Source organism: Sceloporus occidentalis, unplaced genomic scaffold (genome assembly GCF_023333645.1).
Source record: "Sceloporus occidentalis isolate IW3139 unplaced genomic scaffold, rSceOcc1.0.p SCAF_12, whole genome shotgun sequence".
Lineage (NCBI taxonomy): Eukaryota > Metazoa > Chordata > Lepidosauria > Squamata > Phrynosomatidae > Sceloporus > Sceloporus occidentalis.
This window is the reverse complement of record NW_028316992.1, coordinates 6,289,748-6,303,868: the sequence shown is the minus strand read 5'-3', so window position 1 is coordinate 6,303,868 and position 14,121 is coordinate 6,289,748. Positions and strand designations below refer to the sequence as shown.

Below are 14,121 nucleotides of genomic sequence, written 5' to 3'. Positions count from 1 at the left end.
AAATGGATTATTTACCTTTTTTTAAAGTTAGAAAATCACCATTAGAGATTATTGCCAATGATTACAAAAAAACATGTAGGTTGGCCATTTAGCAAATACAGACAAAAACCCATCGGCGATACCTTTATTGGCCAACCGAAATGCACAACATACCTTGTTGCAATATTGTGCATTTCGGTTGGTCAATAAAGGTATCACCCGTACAAACAGGCCAAAATAAAGCTGCTTCAGGTCACTTTGGAGGTATGGTGTTTAAATGATGCATGCGTCCTAAGAGGCCAGAAGCCACCCCAAAGCCACAATCCAGCCCTAAGGACTGGAGCACAGCTTTGGGGCACCTTCTGGCCTCTTAAGAAACGTGTGTCATTTAAACAGCATACCTCCAAAGTGACCCAAAGCAGCTTTATATTGGCCTGTCTGTTCAGGCCCACGGATAGATCTTTTGTTTGCATTGCCACTGATTGTTTACCTCATCTCCCCTCCTGGCCAGGCGAGAAATGGGAAAGCCTTCTGCAAAGTCATACAAAAGCAGTTGAGAAAATATCCTTTTTTCACCAAAGTGTTCAGGAAACTGTAATTCCACATTGTCATTCTTTCCTTCTTGTCTCGTTTCATTTTCTTAGTCTTTTTTTTTTTTGTCTCTCTTTTAAAGAAAAAACACAACTCCTTCCTTTTAAAGTGCCCATTTGTTGGGATATGTAAAGCAAGACTGGGGTGCAGACATAGGGAAGGCAGGACCATGCCCAAACCACCTTGTGGAAACAGATGAAGAGGAGAGGGAGGGGAGCCCAAACTCTCTCCTTCCACCAAAGGTGATCCGGACCCCCCAAACCTCCAGCCCTGCAAGACAAGTGCTGTTGGGAGCAGGCCAAAGAGACCCTCTGAGGCCTGGAAGGGAAGGCTGCATCCGCACTGCAGAAATAATCCAAGTTGACACCCTTTCGGACCATTCAGACATTGGGTTTGTGTTTGTTTGTTTGTTTTTTAGTGTGACTATGCAAATAATATCACACATTCCGGGTTGGTTGTTCATACTATGGAACCGCATCTACGTGCATCTCTATGCGTTTTGCTACTCATCAGGGATGTAGCTAGGATTTTAGGATGGGGGGGGGGGTTCAGACTAAGTGCCACCATTATAATGGGGCTTGGGTGCGGCGGCGCAACGGCACACACCATTCATTTTTCTAATGGAAGGGGGGTCCGGACCCCAAGAACCCCCCCCCCTTGGCTACGTCCCTGTACTCATGCATGCCTGTAAATAAAGATGGAGCGGATGATTGCAAATGTATTGGAAGTGCGGTTCAAGGCACGTGTTCGTTCTGGGTCTATTGGTTATACTCATAGTCGGAAATGTGAAGCTTTTAGAAAAACGTGGGGGTTGAAACTGAGGAGTTTATCGCTTGGCTATTAAAACCGACTTACCTCTATGTCAGTGATGCCCAAACTCTGTCCTACCAGCTGCTTTGGACTTCAGCTCCCAGAAGCCTCAGCCATCTTGGCCAATAGTCTGGGATTCTGAGAGTTGAAGTACAAAACACCTGGAAGGCCAGAGTTTGGGAATCACTGCTTTGTGTGGTTTAAAGCTTAATTCAGGCAGCATCCTGATCTTATCAGAAGGTTTTCAGGAGTGCTGCTCTGGCCATTTTCCTAAGTCAGAAAACTCCTGGATCTTGAGTGCTCCTGGAAGTGGGGATACACCCGGGATGTATTTGGCAGGGACGTAGCCAAGGGGGGGGGGGTCTTGGGATCTGGACCCCCCCCCCTTTCCATTAGATAAAATGAATGGTGTGTGCTGCTGCGCCACCGCACCCAAGCCCCATTATAATGGTGGCACTTAGTCTGGAACCCCCCTTCCCAAAATCCTGGCTACGTCCCTGTATTTGGGCTGCAAATTTGGCAACAAAAACCTTCTGATAACATCAGGATGCTGCCCGAATTGAGCTTTAAATCAGATAGAGGTAAGTCGGTTTTGATAGTCAAGTGATAAGGTCTTGAGATGGACTACCCTGGGTTAAGTGGAGGGTTTTGGCCACAACAACGAAAACTTAACCGGATGCATTTGAAATGCATGTGAACACCCAAGATTCAACCCGGGATTGTGTTTAATGTCTGGACGACCCCAAAGGTGACGGGTGGGTGTCGGGGAGTGTTCTGCAGTGCGGAGGGGCTTCCAGGGGGAGGCCTTCCTGGGCTACCTGCACCCGCAGGCCTCGACCACCATGTCCTCGTACTGCTTGTAGACAACGTTGTTGCCGGCGTCGATGTAGAGGATGCTGATGGGGCTGAGCTTGGCCGGGACGCAGCAGCTGGGGGGGGCGGCCTCGGGGTCCATGGAGTGCATGAGGGTCTGGATGATGGCGTGGTTGGTGGGCTCCAGGTGGGAGCGCAGCGGAAACTCGCAGGCACCCTCGCAGTGGAAGGCCTCGTAGTCCAAGGGGGCGATGATCCAGTCGTCCCAGCCCAGGGCCTTGAAGTTCACCTGCAGACCCTTGCGGCTGCACCGGCTCCGGGACTTCTTGCCTTGGCCCCCGCGAGGCCCCGACGGCGAAGAAGACTGGGAAGAGGAGGCGGCAGAGGAGGCTGCAGAGGAGGAGGAGGCTGCCGCTGCCGCCCTGCCGGCCAAGGTGGTCCTGCGCCTCCGTCGCCCCCCGGGGGCAGGATGCTGCTGCTGTCGCTGCCCCTTTGGCCGTCCGCTCTCCTGGCTCCCTGCGCCGCCCAGGGCCCTGGCCTTCTCCCGGAGCTCCTGGAAGAGGCTCTCCTTCCTCTTGGCCCGGGAGAAGACCACCAGCAGCGCCCGAAGGTGCGGGGGCTCCGAGTCCCGGCCCAAGCCCAGCCCAGACACCGACAGCGCCCTCCCCGGAGGGGCATCCCAGGACTCCGCCCGCAGCAGCAGGCAAAGACTTGGGCCCGCTGCTTCCTTCAAGGCCCGGGCCCCCACCTCGAAGACCTCCCAGTGCGGGCCCTGGTCCGAGGGGGGCCCCCGACGCCAGTCCAGCAGCAGATCCCCGGGGGACCCTCCGCCGCCAGCCCCCTCGGCTCCCTCGGCGGCTTCAGCTGTTAGTGGCGGTGGTGGGGCTCCTCCGTCGTGGGAGCAAGTGGAGAGGAGGAGGCGGTGGGGGTCAGGGGGGTGTTGGGGGTCTGGGCGGCGCAGGACCCTCAGCTCGGCCCCCAGCACCTCGTCCCCCTCCGGCAGAGAGGCCAGGTCGAAGAGGAAGCGGCGCCCCGACGGGTCTCCTCCTCTGGCAGCAGGAGCCTCTTCTGGAAGAGAAGAAAGAGCAGAGCCCCGTCAAGGAAGGGGTCAGGGAGGGAGGGAAGGATGGATGGATGGATGGATGGATGGATGGATGGATGGATAAAGGAATGAAGGGAAGGGAAGGAAGGAAGATTGAGGGGAAGGAAGGAAACAAAGGGAAGAAGGAAGGGAGAAAGACAAGAAAGAAAGAGAAGGAAGGAAGGAAACAAAGAAAGGGAAAGAAGGAAGAAAGATGAAGGGAAGGAAGGAAGGATGGGTGAATGGGTGGCTGGATGGGTGGATAAAGGAAGGAAGGGAAGGAAGGAAGGAAGAATGAGGGGACGAAGAAGGAAGATGAGGGGAAGGAAGGAAACAAAGAAAAAAGGAAGAAGGAAGGAAGATGAAAGGAAGGAAAGAAGGATGGATGGATGGATGGATGGATGGATGGATGGATAAAAGAATGAAGAGAAGGGAAGGAAGGAAAGAGATGGAAGGAAAGAAAGAGATAGAAGGAAAGAGAAGGAAGGAAGGAAGGAAAGAAAGAAAGAGAAAGAGATGGAAGGAAAGAGAAGGAAGGAAGGAAACAAAAAAAAGGAAGAAGGAAGGAAGATGAAGGGAAGGAAGGAAGGATGGGTGGATGGATAAAGGAATGAAGGGAAGGAAGAATGAGGGGAAGGAAGAAGGAAGATGAGGGGAAGGAAGGAAACAAAGGGAAGGAAAGAAGGAAGGGAGGAAGAAGAGAAAGAAAGAGAAGGAAGGAAAGAAAGGGAAAGAAGGAAGGAAACGAAGGACGGGGAACCGGCCGCGCCTGGTCCTGTGCTTAATCCCCCCCCCCATCCCGTCCTCCCCTTGCAAAGCGGCGAAATGGAGGACACTGAAGACCCATGATGGGGGGCATTGAAAAACTAAACGGTAAAGACTCTTATAATGGGAGAGCCATGCTTCAGCAGTCATGCTCCAAATAGAGGACATTGCGGAACCCCTCCCGGGCAGAAGGTGGAAACATAGGCCATGTCTCCATTTGTTTGTTTCATTTCTGCGCCGCCTTTCTCCCAGAATGGGGCTCAAGGCGGCTCACAGATCAAATCGGTGACAAAGATCGCAGGATAACTTTTTTAAAAAGCAATTAAAATAACTGGCTAAAAAACAGTGTAAAATGACACAAAATATACAAACATGGCCCACCGTGACACCATTAAACGCCAGCGGCAATGGCCTAAACACCCGGAAGATGCTAAATCCCCTGGGATCATCAGGGGCTTCTTCCTTTGACTGGGAGTTCCTGCATGGCAGAATGGGGTTGGACTGGATGGCCCTTGGGGTCTCTTCCAACTCTATGATTCTATGGTCACCACCTGCTAAAGTTATGGTCACCTTCTCCTCAGCTACAGACCGGCCACTGGCCCTCAGGGCCACCAAGATCTCTCTTTTCCTGCCCTAATTAGATTACCCACCCATCCGGGAGATCATAAGGGGGGAAGAGTTAAGGTGGTTTGACTATGCTCAGAGGCACTCTGGTCACCTGCCATTCCAGGAAATTAAAATGGGTCCTGAGGGTGGGGACCTGCTGCTGCCTCTTAACAAAACTAAGCCTCTCCTCACTTTCCCCCAAAGGATTTCTTCCAAGAGATGCAGGGACTAATAAAAAGAATGTCTCCATGTACCCAGAATGCCCCTGAGCTGGTGCAGAGTAGAATCATAGATTCACAAGGGCCATCCAGTCCAACCCCATTCTGCCATGCAGGAAATCCCAATCAAAGCATCCCCGACAGATGGCCATCCAGCCTCTGCTTCAAGACCTCCAAGGAAGGAGACTCCACTACACTCTGAGGAAAGAGTGTGTTCCACTGTCGAACAGCCCTTACTCTCAGGAAGTTCCTCCTAATATTGAAGTGGGATCTCTTTTCCTGGAGCTTGCATCCATTGCTCCGGTTCCTAGTCTCTGGAGCAGCAGAAAACAAGCTTGCTCCCTCCTCAACATGACATCCCTTCAAGTATTTAAACAGGGTTATCATATCACCTCTTAATCTTCTCTTCTCCAGGCTAAATACCCCCAGCTCCCTCAGTCTCTCCTTGCAGGGCATGCTTTCCCGATCCTTCACCATTTTAGTTGCCATCCTCTGGATACGCTCCAGCTTCTCAACATCCTTTCTGAATTGTGGTGCCCAGAATAGGGCACATTATTCTAGGTGGGGCCTGATAAAGGCAGAATAGAGTGGCACTATCACTTCCCTTGATCTAGACACTATACTTCTGTTGATGCAGCCTAGAATTGCATTAGCCTTTTTAGCTGCCGCATCACAGTGTTGACTCATGTTCAACTTGTGGTCTACTAAGACTCCTAGATCCCTTTCTCATATAGTCTCCTTCAGCCAGGTGTCCCCCATCCTATATCTATGCATTTTGTTTTTCCGCCCTAAGTGCAGTACCTCATATTTTTCTGTGTTGAATATCATCTTGTTAGCTTTGGCCTAGCTTTCCAATCTATCAAGGTCGTTTTGAATCTTGATCCTGTCCTCTGGGGTATTAGCTACTCCTCCTAATTTGGTGTCATCTGCAAATTTGACAAGCATGCCCTCTGTTCCTTCATCCAAGTCATTGATATTTAGGGATGACACAGTACAGTATTGTGATAGTATTGTCATCTATTCCTTTGTCCAAGTCATTGCTCTTTATCAATAACATGGTACAGTATTGCCATATAGTATTGTCATCCATTCCTTCATCTAAGCTATTGATCTTTATCAATAACACAGTACAGCATTATCATAGTGTTTATAATATATATATATATATATATATATATATATATATATAGAGAGAGAGAGAGAGAGAGAGAGAGAGAAGAATAGTATTTCTTCCTCCTCACTGAATGGTGGTGAGGAATGAGGAAGGAAAGTTTCCAGGTCCACAGATCTTGACTTTTAAAGACTGGTGGAAAGTCAGAACCCTTTCCTATAGAGTTAGCTTAGTCCCTTGGCCAGGGTTGCCTTTGAATCTGTCTGGCCTGGAAGCCTTCCTCCCCAACCCATCCTCCTCCTCTTCCTCCCAGTCTCTGCCTCCCATCAAGGAAAGGCAACCGAGACTCAGAGGGGTCTTTGCAGTCACCATCTGTATTTACTTCTTCTCAGCCTGTGAATGGGGCAGGTTCAGGAGGGCTTGTTTCATGTCTGTCCTTCCCTCCCACCCCAGCCTCGCTCCCCCTTGAAAGGCTCCACAGTCCCAGCCAAGCTAAACATTTTCCCAATCTGTCAAGGATCCCCCCCCCCTTTGTGTGTGTGTGTGTGTCTGTGTGTTCATCGACATTCCTGGAAGCAGAAAGAGGAGGGGATGAAGTCAGGACCCCAGGATTGTTGCTGGGTCTCAGAACTTATTCAGCCCTCCTCTTCCATTGCTTTCCCACCAAGCCCCACATGAATTTCTCCCTGGCATCAATTAAACCAATCAGATGTGATGATAACTAAACACTATTAGGTTAAAATAAATAAATGCAGGGTGGGAGCGAAGTTCTAGAAAGAGGGGAGGGCTTTTATCTTGATCTTCCTTGCTGTCATTAGAGTCAGAAGGGATCCCAAGCATCACCTGGCCCTGTGCTTCTCAAAATGGTGGCCCTTGGACCGGCCTCTGACCTCCTGAAGGTCCCTGGTGGGTTTCCAAGCATCAAAAACAATTGTAGGCAGTGGACACAAATATGATGCCTGGAGGGGAGGGAAAAGGCTGCAGGTCCCTCACGTCTCCGTACTATGCAAACTTGCATGGAGTTTTCTTGGCAGGCTTTGTTCAGAGAAGGTTTGCCCTTGCCTTCCCCTGAGGCTGAGAGAGTGTGACTCCTTGCCCAAGGTCACCCAGTGGGTTTCCATGGCCAAGCTAAGCATTGAATCCTTGTCTCCACAGTCTTATTAGTCCAACACTCAAAACTACTACTCCATGCTGGCTCTCTGAATATATACTTGCTAGGGAGTTAAGGGCAGCATGGAACGGAAAGAAATCTGTGTGTAAATAGATCGGTGGGTTTATTTATTTAAAGGCAACTTTTAACCATCTCAGCTCTTTCTCCAGGAGCACAGGCCTAAATGCTCCCTAGAGTCGACCCACTGAATGAATGCGGTTTACCTACGTGTTGATTCAACAATTGATTGCATGGGTCGACCCTAGCTGGGAGTAACCAAGAGGATGCCAGCCAGTAGGTTACCTCAAACTCCAGAAAGGGTATAAAATCAGATTGGTGCCCGCACTGCAGAACGAATGCAGTTTGACACCGCTTTAACTGCCATACCTCCAGGATCCTGGGAATTAGAGTTTGGTGAGGCACACTTTTGGGCAGGGAAGGCTAAAGGCCTTGCAAAAGTCCCTGGATCCCATAGGAATGGAGCTAGGACACTCAATGCGGTGTCAATCTGCATTATTTCCACAGTGCAGATGCACCCTCGGTTCTCTCTCACCCCCATCGCAGGTGGGTTTTCCTTTCCACCAAGAGGCCAGGAGGAGCAGAGGAGGGACTGGAGACCTGGGAGGGCCTCCTCTGAGCAACTGCCCTCCAATGGGAGCAATGGAAAGGTTGCTCTATCCAGGAGGCAGACCCTCCTCTGGTGAGGCCAGGGCTCGGGCAAAGTACCCTAAACGCTAAGCCAGCCATCTCCCCCCCTCAACTATTGCTCCCCCCCCCCTTAACTCTCCCATCATGTCACTGTTTTGCAAAGTCCTCCTCCTTCAGCTTCCTTCTCTCTCTGCAAAAGGCAGAAAAGTCTGATCGGAGCACATTTTCCGAAGAGGCTGGAAATAACGGGGGAGAGTCAATATATTTAAGATGCCGCCTTTAAGCACGAAGTTGATTTAATTACATAGATAGATAGATAGATAGATAGATAGATGATAGAGAGAGAGAGAGAGACACTATGATGAAATCAATGTATATTGACACACACAATAAAAATATAATCAGCTTCTTGCTCCAAGGAGGAACCTTAACCCTGTTGCCTTGGAAGTAACTCCCACCGAGTTCGGTGCAAGTAATTCCCGCAGGAAGTATGTTTAGCATTTTAAAGTCCTAGATCTGGCCACTTTTTACCGAAATCAATAAATGAAATGAAATGCCGCCAAAGGAGTCCTTTCCTGTTGAAGCCCGATCGGGACTCTGACGTCCTTTGACAGATCGGGAAGGAAGCGGATGAAGAAGCCGGGGTTCAAAAGCACTTCCATCTATCTAAGCGCCTCCTCGCTTTGGGCTGGGAGTTTTGGGGTGTTTTTAAAACACGATCCCGCTTTTTAAAACCAAAAAGGAAGAGGAATGCGATGTTTCTTCTCTTTGGGGCGTTTTATGCCTCGCCCTAGAGAGAACTGGAGATCCGCAAGGAGGGCTACAAATAAACTGAGCCCGACCCTCTCAAAAGCAGCCTAGTCTGAGAGGGAGAGGCTTCAAGGGAGAGAAATTCGGCTGGAAGGAGGGAGGGTCTGGACTTGATAAACAAATGTGACTTCTTCTGCTTTGTGTGTGTTGTGTGGTTTCAAGTCCTTTCCCGACTCATGTCGGCCCTAAGCGGGTTTTCTTGGCGAGATTTGTTCAGGGGAGGTTAGCCATGGCCTTCCTCTGAGGATGAGAGAGTGTGACTTGGCCCAAGGTCACCCAGTAGGTTTCCAGGGCCTAGTGGGGATTCAAACCCTGGTCTCCAGAGTCGCTGTGTTGGCTGTCAAAAAGGTTGTGAGGGGCGACAGGGAAGGATGCCAACCTCAGCAGTGGAGGAAGGCCGAGAAAGAAAGAAAGAAAGAAAGAAAGAAAGAAAGAAAGAAAGATGGGGAAGAGGAAGAGGTTTCTGAAGATAGGGTTGCCAGAGTGGAAACTGGAGAGGGCTCCTGTGCCTCTAAAGGTGGCGTAGAAGAGGGGGTTTCAACCATGCAACTTGCAGGCATGCAACCAACTAGCAAGGAATTTCCCTCTTCCCCACAACCAGCATGTTCAGAGGTCCTAACCTCAAAGGAGGACAAGTGTAGGACATTCCAGAATAAAGGCAGGCCATGACCAAATCAAAGCTCAAAACACTCATCATGGAAATGTAAATCCGTACTTCTCAGTCAGGCTCAGAATGGAGGACATTGTGGAATTCCCTCCCGGACAGAAGGTGGAAATGGAGGAGAGGTCGGGGAGGGGGGTGAGGACCTCTGGGAACCCTTGGCAGGTAGGACAGTCAAGAAAAACCTAGGATGACAGAAGAAAAGGCTCAAAATCCATGCTCCTCAGCCATGCTCAAAATGGAGGTCCTTTTGGAATTCCTCCAGGGCAGAAGATTGAAATGGAGGACAGGTCCTGGTGGGGGCGAGGAGGACGTCTGTTCAACCATGCCACACAGGTAGCGTCTCCAGCTTTTTAAGTTCTCCAAGTTGGCTTTGGTTTTCGCTACATTTTGACCTTTCTTTCCTCCCAAGGCTTGTCCTCCATTTCAAACTTCTGTCCAGAAAGGGTCCCCAAACGTCCTCCATTGGGATTTTGGAGCCTAACTAATTTCAGAAGCATGGGTTTATATTTGAGTCGGTCATGTCCTGCATATTTTTCCCCTGGAATGTCCTCCTTTTGTCCTCCAAGCCCAAATGCACGGCTCTGGATCCTCCCAGTGAATCCCAGTGTAACGCTTTCCCTCGAAATTTGAATCGTAAAACTTAGGTCCATTCCCCAAATCATCGGAAACTGTGAATCATTCTTTCTTTCCTGCCTTCCTTTCTTCTCCTGCTTAGCACGAACGTCGTCGTCGTTGTTGTTGTTTGCTTCCAAGTCATTTTTTGACCTCTAGTGATCCTCTCACCGTGTTTTTCTTGGCAAGGAGTTGTTCAGAGGGGGGTTTGACACTGCCCTCCCTTGAGGCTGAGAGAGTGTGACTTGCCCAAGGTTTTCATAAATCATCATTAAGCCCGAGGGCAAGGAAATGTCTAATTAACAATGTCTAATTAACAAGCCGCTCTGATAGCCTTTTGGCTGAAGAGCGGGATATAAATCTATTATTATTATTATTATTATTACTACTACTACTACTAATCGAACCCTGATCTCCAGTCACAGCCCAACACTCAAAAACACTGCACCACCACACCACTATCTATATAATAAATATAACATATAATATATAAATCCAGACATTACTCCCCTTTCCTTTCTTCCTCCTCCTTCCCTTCCCTCTCTCTTCTTCCTGCACTCTTTCCCTTTATTCTCTCTTCTCCTTCCTTCCCTTCCTTCCTTCTTTCCTCCTTTCCTTTCTTCTTCCTCCTTCTCTTTCCTCTCTCTTCTTCCTGCACTCCCTCCCTTTATTCTCTCTTTTCCTTCCTTCCTTCTTTCTTTCTTTCTTTCTTTCTTTCTTTATTTTTCTTTCTTTCTCCTTCCCTTTTTCTTCCTCCTTCCCTTCCCTCTACCTCTCCCTTCTTCCTGCACTCCTTCCCCTTCTTCTCTCTTCTCTTCTCTTCTCTTCTCTTTCTTTCTTTTCTTTCTTTCTCCTTTTCTTTCTCCTTTCTCCTTCCCTCTCCTCTCTCTTCTTCCTGCACTCCTTCCCTTTCTTCTCTCTTCTCTTCTCTTCTCTTCTCTTCTCTTCTCTTCTCTTTCTTTCTTTCTTTTCTTTCTTTCTCCTTTTCTTTCTCCTTTCTCCTTCCCTCTCCTCTCTCTTCTTCCTGCACTCCTTCCCTTTCTTCTCCCTACATTTCTTGTGTCTCTCCCCCCCCCCCCCTCACTCATTCGTTTGGTTTCTTTTCGCCCAGCTCTCCAGGTCCATCTACACTACAGTTTGACCCGACTTTAAGTGCTGTAGCTCCATCCTCTGGGATCCTGGGGGGTCTGTCGTTTCACCAAGCCTTCTCTGCCAAAAGGGGCTTGGTGCTTCACCAAACTACAAATCCCATGGCTCTGTAGGATGGAGCCGTGGCAATCCAAGTGGTGCCGAACTGCATTATTCCTACAATGTGTAAAATGCGCACTCCGTCAAAGGATTGGACTGTCCGAGGAGCCTTTGCGTTTACATTGGGACGCTTTGAAATCTGAACCCAGTTCCAAGCTTTGGGTTCGCGGTCAGCCACAGGAACCTAGAGACTCAGACAAATCTTTAACTTTTGGGGGGTACTAAGCCATAGAAAACCACTCTCAGGTTTGCATTTTCAGTGTTGAAAACGACTCCTTCAAAGTTACACTTTCCTCCTCTTTTACTAGATTTTGTTTTCTTCGTAAAATCACATTATTCCTCCCGTTGTTCCAGAGAGAGTCATTAATTTCATGACTTGGGTTCCCACTAAGACTTCTTTCTTTCTCCCTGACTTTGAGAATATGACACAGTTTAAAGTGTGTGTGTTCTTGATTTTCTTTTAAATTTGAGAAACCCGTATTCATGTTTCCTTACTGTTTTTCTTAAAACCCTTTTCCCAGCCCGATTCCCGACAAAAGGTTTCCTTCTGGCGCCTGCTTTAGCCAGATGCAGCAATAGACTGGGAACAGGACTGGCCAAATTAAAGGGAAATATTAGAGGAATATTTCGGAATAACAGCAGCGTGGTTTCGATCGTGGTTCGGATGGGCTCAGTTTCGTAGGCGAGAGATGGAAGCGAACCGAAATGAACAGTTTCCGATGAATTTGGGGGAACGGACCCGAGTTTTACGATTAAAAATTCGAGGGAAAGTGTTGGGAATAATCTCGGATTAGGATTCACTGGGAGGATCGGAGCCGAACTGCAGACTCGCGCCGCAGCCTCCTTTCTCCCGCTTCGCTGTAGAAGAAATAGCCCAGTCTGACACCGTTTTTAACTGCCGTGGCTCCATGCTATGGAATCCTGGGATTTGTAGTTTGATGGGGCACCAGAGCTCTCTGACAGAGGAGGCTCAATGTCTCCAAAAAGTGCAATCCCCGGCATTCGTTAGCATGGAGTCGAGGCAGTTGAAACGGTGTCAAACTGGATTGTTTCTGCAACCTAAAGATTCTCTTCTTCAAATCCCTACTCAGCCATGGAAACCCACTGGCTGATCTTGAGCAAGTCACACTCTCTCAGCCTCAGAGGACGGCAAGGGCAAAGCCCCCCTACATTTCCAAACATGAAGAAACCCCCTGATAGATTACTCATTTATCTATTTAATGTCATCCCGCCTTTCTCCCGGAGGGACTCGAGGCGGCTTACAGATAAAAACCTTTAAAATTATTCTAAAATCCAAACAAAAACCTTTAAAATTATTCTAAAATCCAAACAACTAAAATGTCTACGTATAAACCTTCGGGTTGGCCATAAATTGGAAGCTTATGCTACTTGAAGGGACGCCGCAGCAGCAACAACCACCACTTAGGACTTTTTCACACAAGGAAATTTGGGAGGTGAAAGTGGGGCCAATGCAAGGTCATCTAAGGCATTAGGGACAACTTCGCAGCCGCGTTTCACAAGAGGCAGAAGGCAAACAGGATAGGCTCCAGAGAGAAAGTGAGCTGAATCAGGAAATGAGCAAATTCGCAAAGCTACCGTATTTACATTTACGTTTTGCTTGAGATGTCACTCTCTTCACGTTAGTGGGAAAGAGAGGAGAGAGAAAGAGAGAGAGAGAGGCAGAAGAAAAGCGATCCTCAACGTTAGGAAGCACCTCCTATGCCTAGTAGCTTTGGAGTCTCCTTCTTTGGAGGTCTTGAGACAGAGGTTGGATGGCCACCTGTCACAGGGCAGGAGGAGGCTGGATCGGGTGGCCCTTGGTCTCTTCCAACTCTAGCATCCTAATATGCTCCTATAACCCCCAGAGTAGCCAGGTGTGCAAACCTTCTCCACTAACAATGTGCAAGCAAGCAGCCAGGGAGAAGAAAGAGAGAAAGAGAAGGAGAAAGAGAAAGAGAGAGAGAGAGAGAGAGAGAGAGAGAGCGCATCCAGGCGCTGCAGGTGAGAGCGCACAGGTGCAGCAGGTGCGCTGGCGCAGGCGCAGTGGAGGCAAGGAAGGAGCGAAAGGCCGTCGCGCGCCGCAGATGCAGCAGTCCCGGGACTCTCTGTCTCGCGCACACACCGCTGCTTCTGATTGGTGGCTGGCCTCTCCAGGTGCACGCGCCGCAATTCAGCATCCTCCCCGGGAGGCCAGGTGCTGCTTTCGCCTTTGCAGCAAGACAAAAGGGAAGCGTTTGCAGCATCGGGGGCTCACCTCCGGGCCTTGCCTGGTCGGCGAAGCCGGTGACGGTGTCGGCTCCGTGGGGGGCTCTGCTGGGGGTCCCCCCTTGGCTCCTCCGCTGGTAGAGGGCCACCATGTAGTCGTGGGGGACCACCGTCCCGTTGCGGAAAGGACGCTGGAGCATCCAAGGCGCGGAGGGGCCATCTTTTCCTTCTCCTTGCGGGGCCCAAGGAGGCTTGACCACGGCGGCGTCCAGCTGTCCTGTCCGGAGGCGTCCGGCGCTCCAGAGGCAGCAGAGGCAGAAAGCCGCCGCCGCCCTCAGCTCCATCCTCTGGGCCTCGTCGGAGGAGGAAGGGGAGGAAGAGGAGGAGGAGGAGGAGGAGGGCAAGGCAGAGGCCAAGGCGGCGGGGCTTTGAGGGCTCCTCGGACTCCCCGGCCGCTTTTGAACATTGTGTGCAATCGAGGGGCAGACGGCGAGGATGGAGGAGGCAGAGCAGGAGCCTCCTCTCTCTCCCTCTCTCTCTCTCTGGACCCCGAGCAGCGCCCCCTGCCGACGCCCTGCGCCCCAGGAAGGAAAGGAGGAAGGAAAGAAGGAAGGAAGGGAGAGAGAGAGAGAGAGGAGAGGACTCTCCCCGAACACAAACAACTCCTGAGTCATCATCGGTGTTTGCTTTTGCAAGAGAGCCTTCCTCTCCTCCCTCCCCCTCCCTCCCCTCCCCTCCTTCCAGGATTCATTGGGAGGGGGAGAGAAAATATATTACATCCATATATATATATATATATATTAATTGAAT

At 49.9% G+C, this 14,121-nt stretch overlaps 1 protein-coding gene across 1 annotated transcript; it reads right to left on the bottom strand.

Annotated features, from left to right (window-relative positions):
• Positions 1 to 2,194: 2,194 nt before the first annotated feature.
• LOC149305231 (growth/differentiation factor 7-like) lies at positions 2,195 to 13,655 on the bottom strand. Its single transcript, XM_089478025.1, has 2 exons — positions 13,361 to 13,655; positions 2,195 to 3,261 (listed from the first exon to the last, which is right to left on the bottom strand). The coding sequence occupies exons 1-2, from the start codon at positions 13,653 to 13,655 to the stop codon at positions 2,195 to 2,197; spliced, it is 1,362 nt and encodes a 453-aa protein (XP_089334151.1).
• Between the last annotated feature and the right edge of the window lie 466 nt (positions 13,656 to 14,121).

Bases quoted from the DNA above. Each gene is read 5' to 3' on its own strand.
- LOC149305231 (XM_089478025.1), bottom strand. From the start codon at position 13,655: ATGGAGCTGAGGGCGGCGGCGGCTTTCTGCCTCTGCTGCCTCTGGAGC. The intron at 3,262-13,360 runs GTGAGCCCCCGA...CTTCTCTTCCAG, and splicing joins CGACCAGGCAAGGCCCGGAG to AAGAGGCTCCTGCTGCCAGA.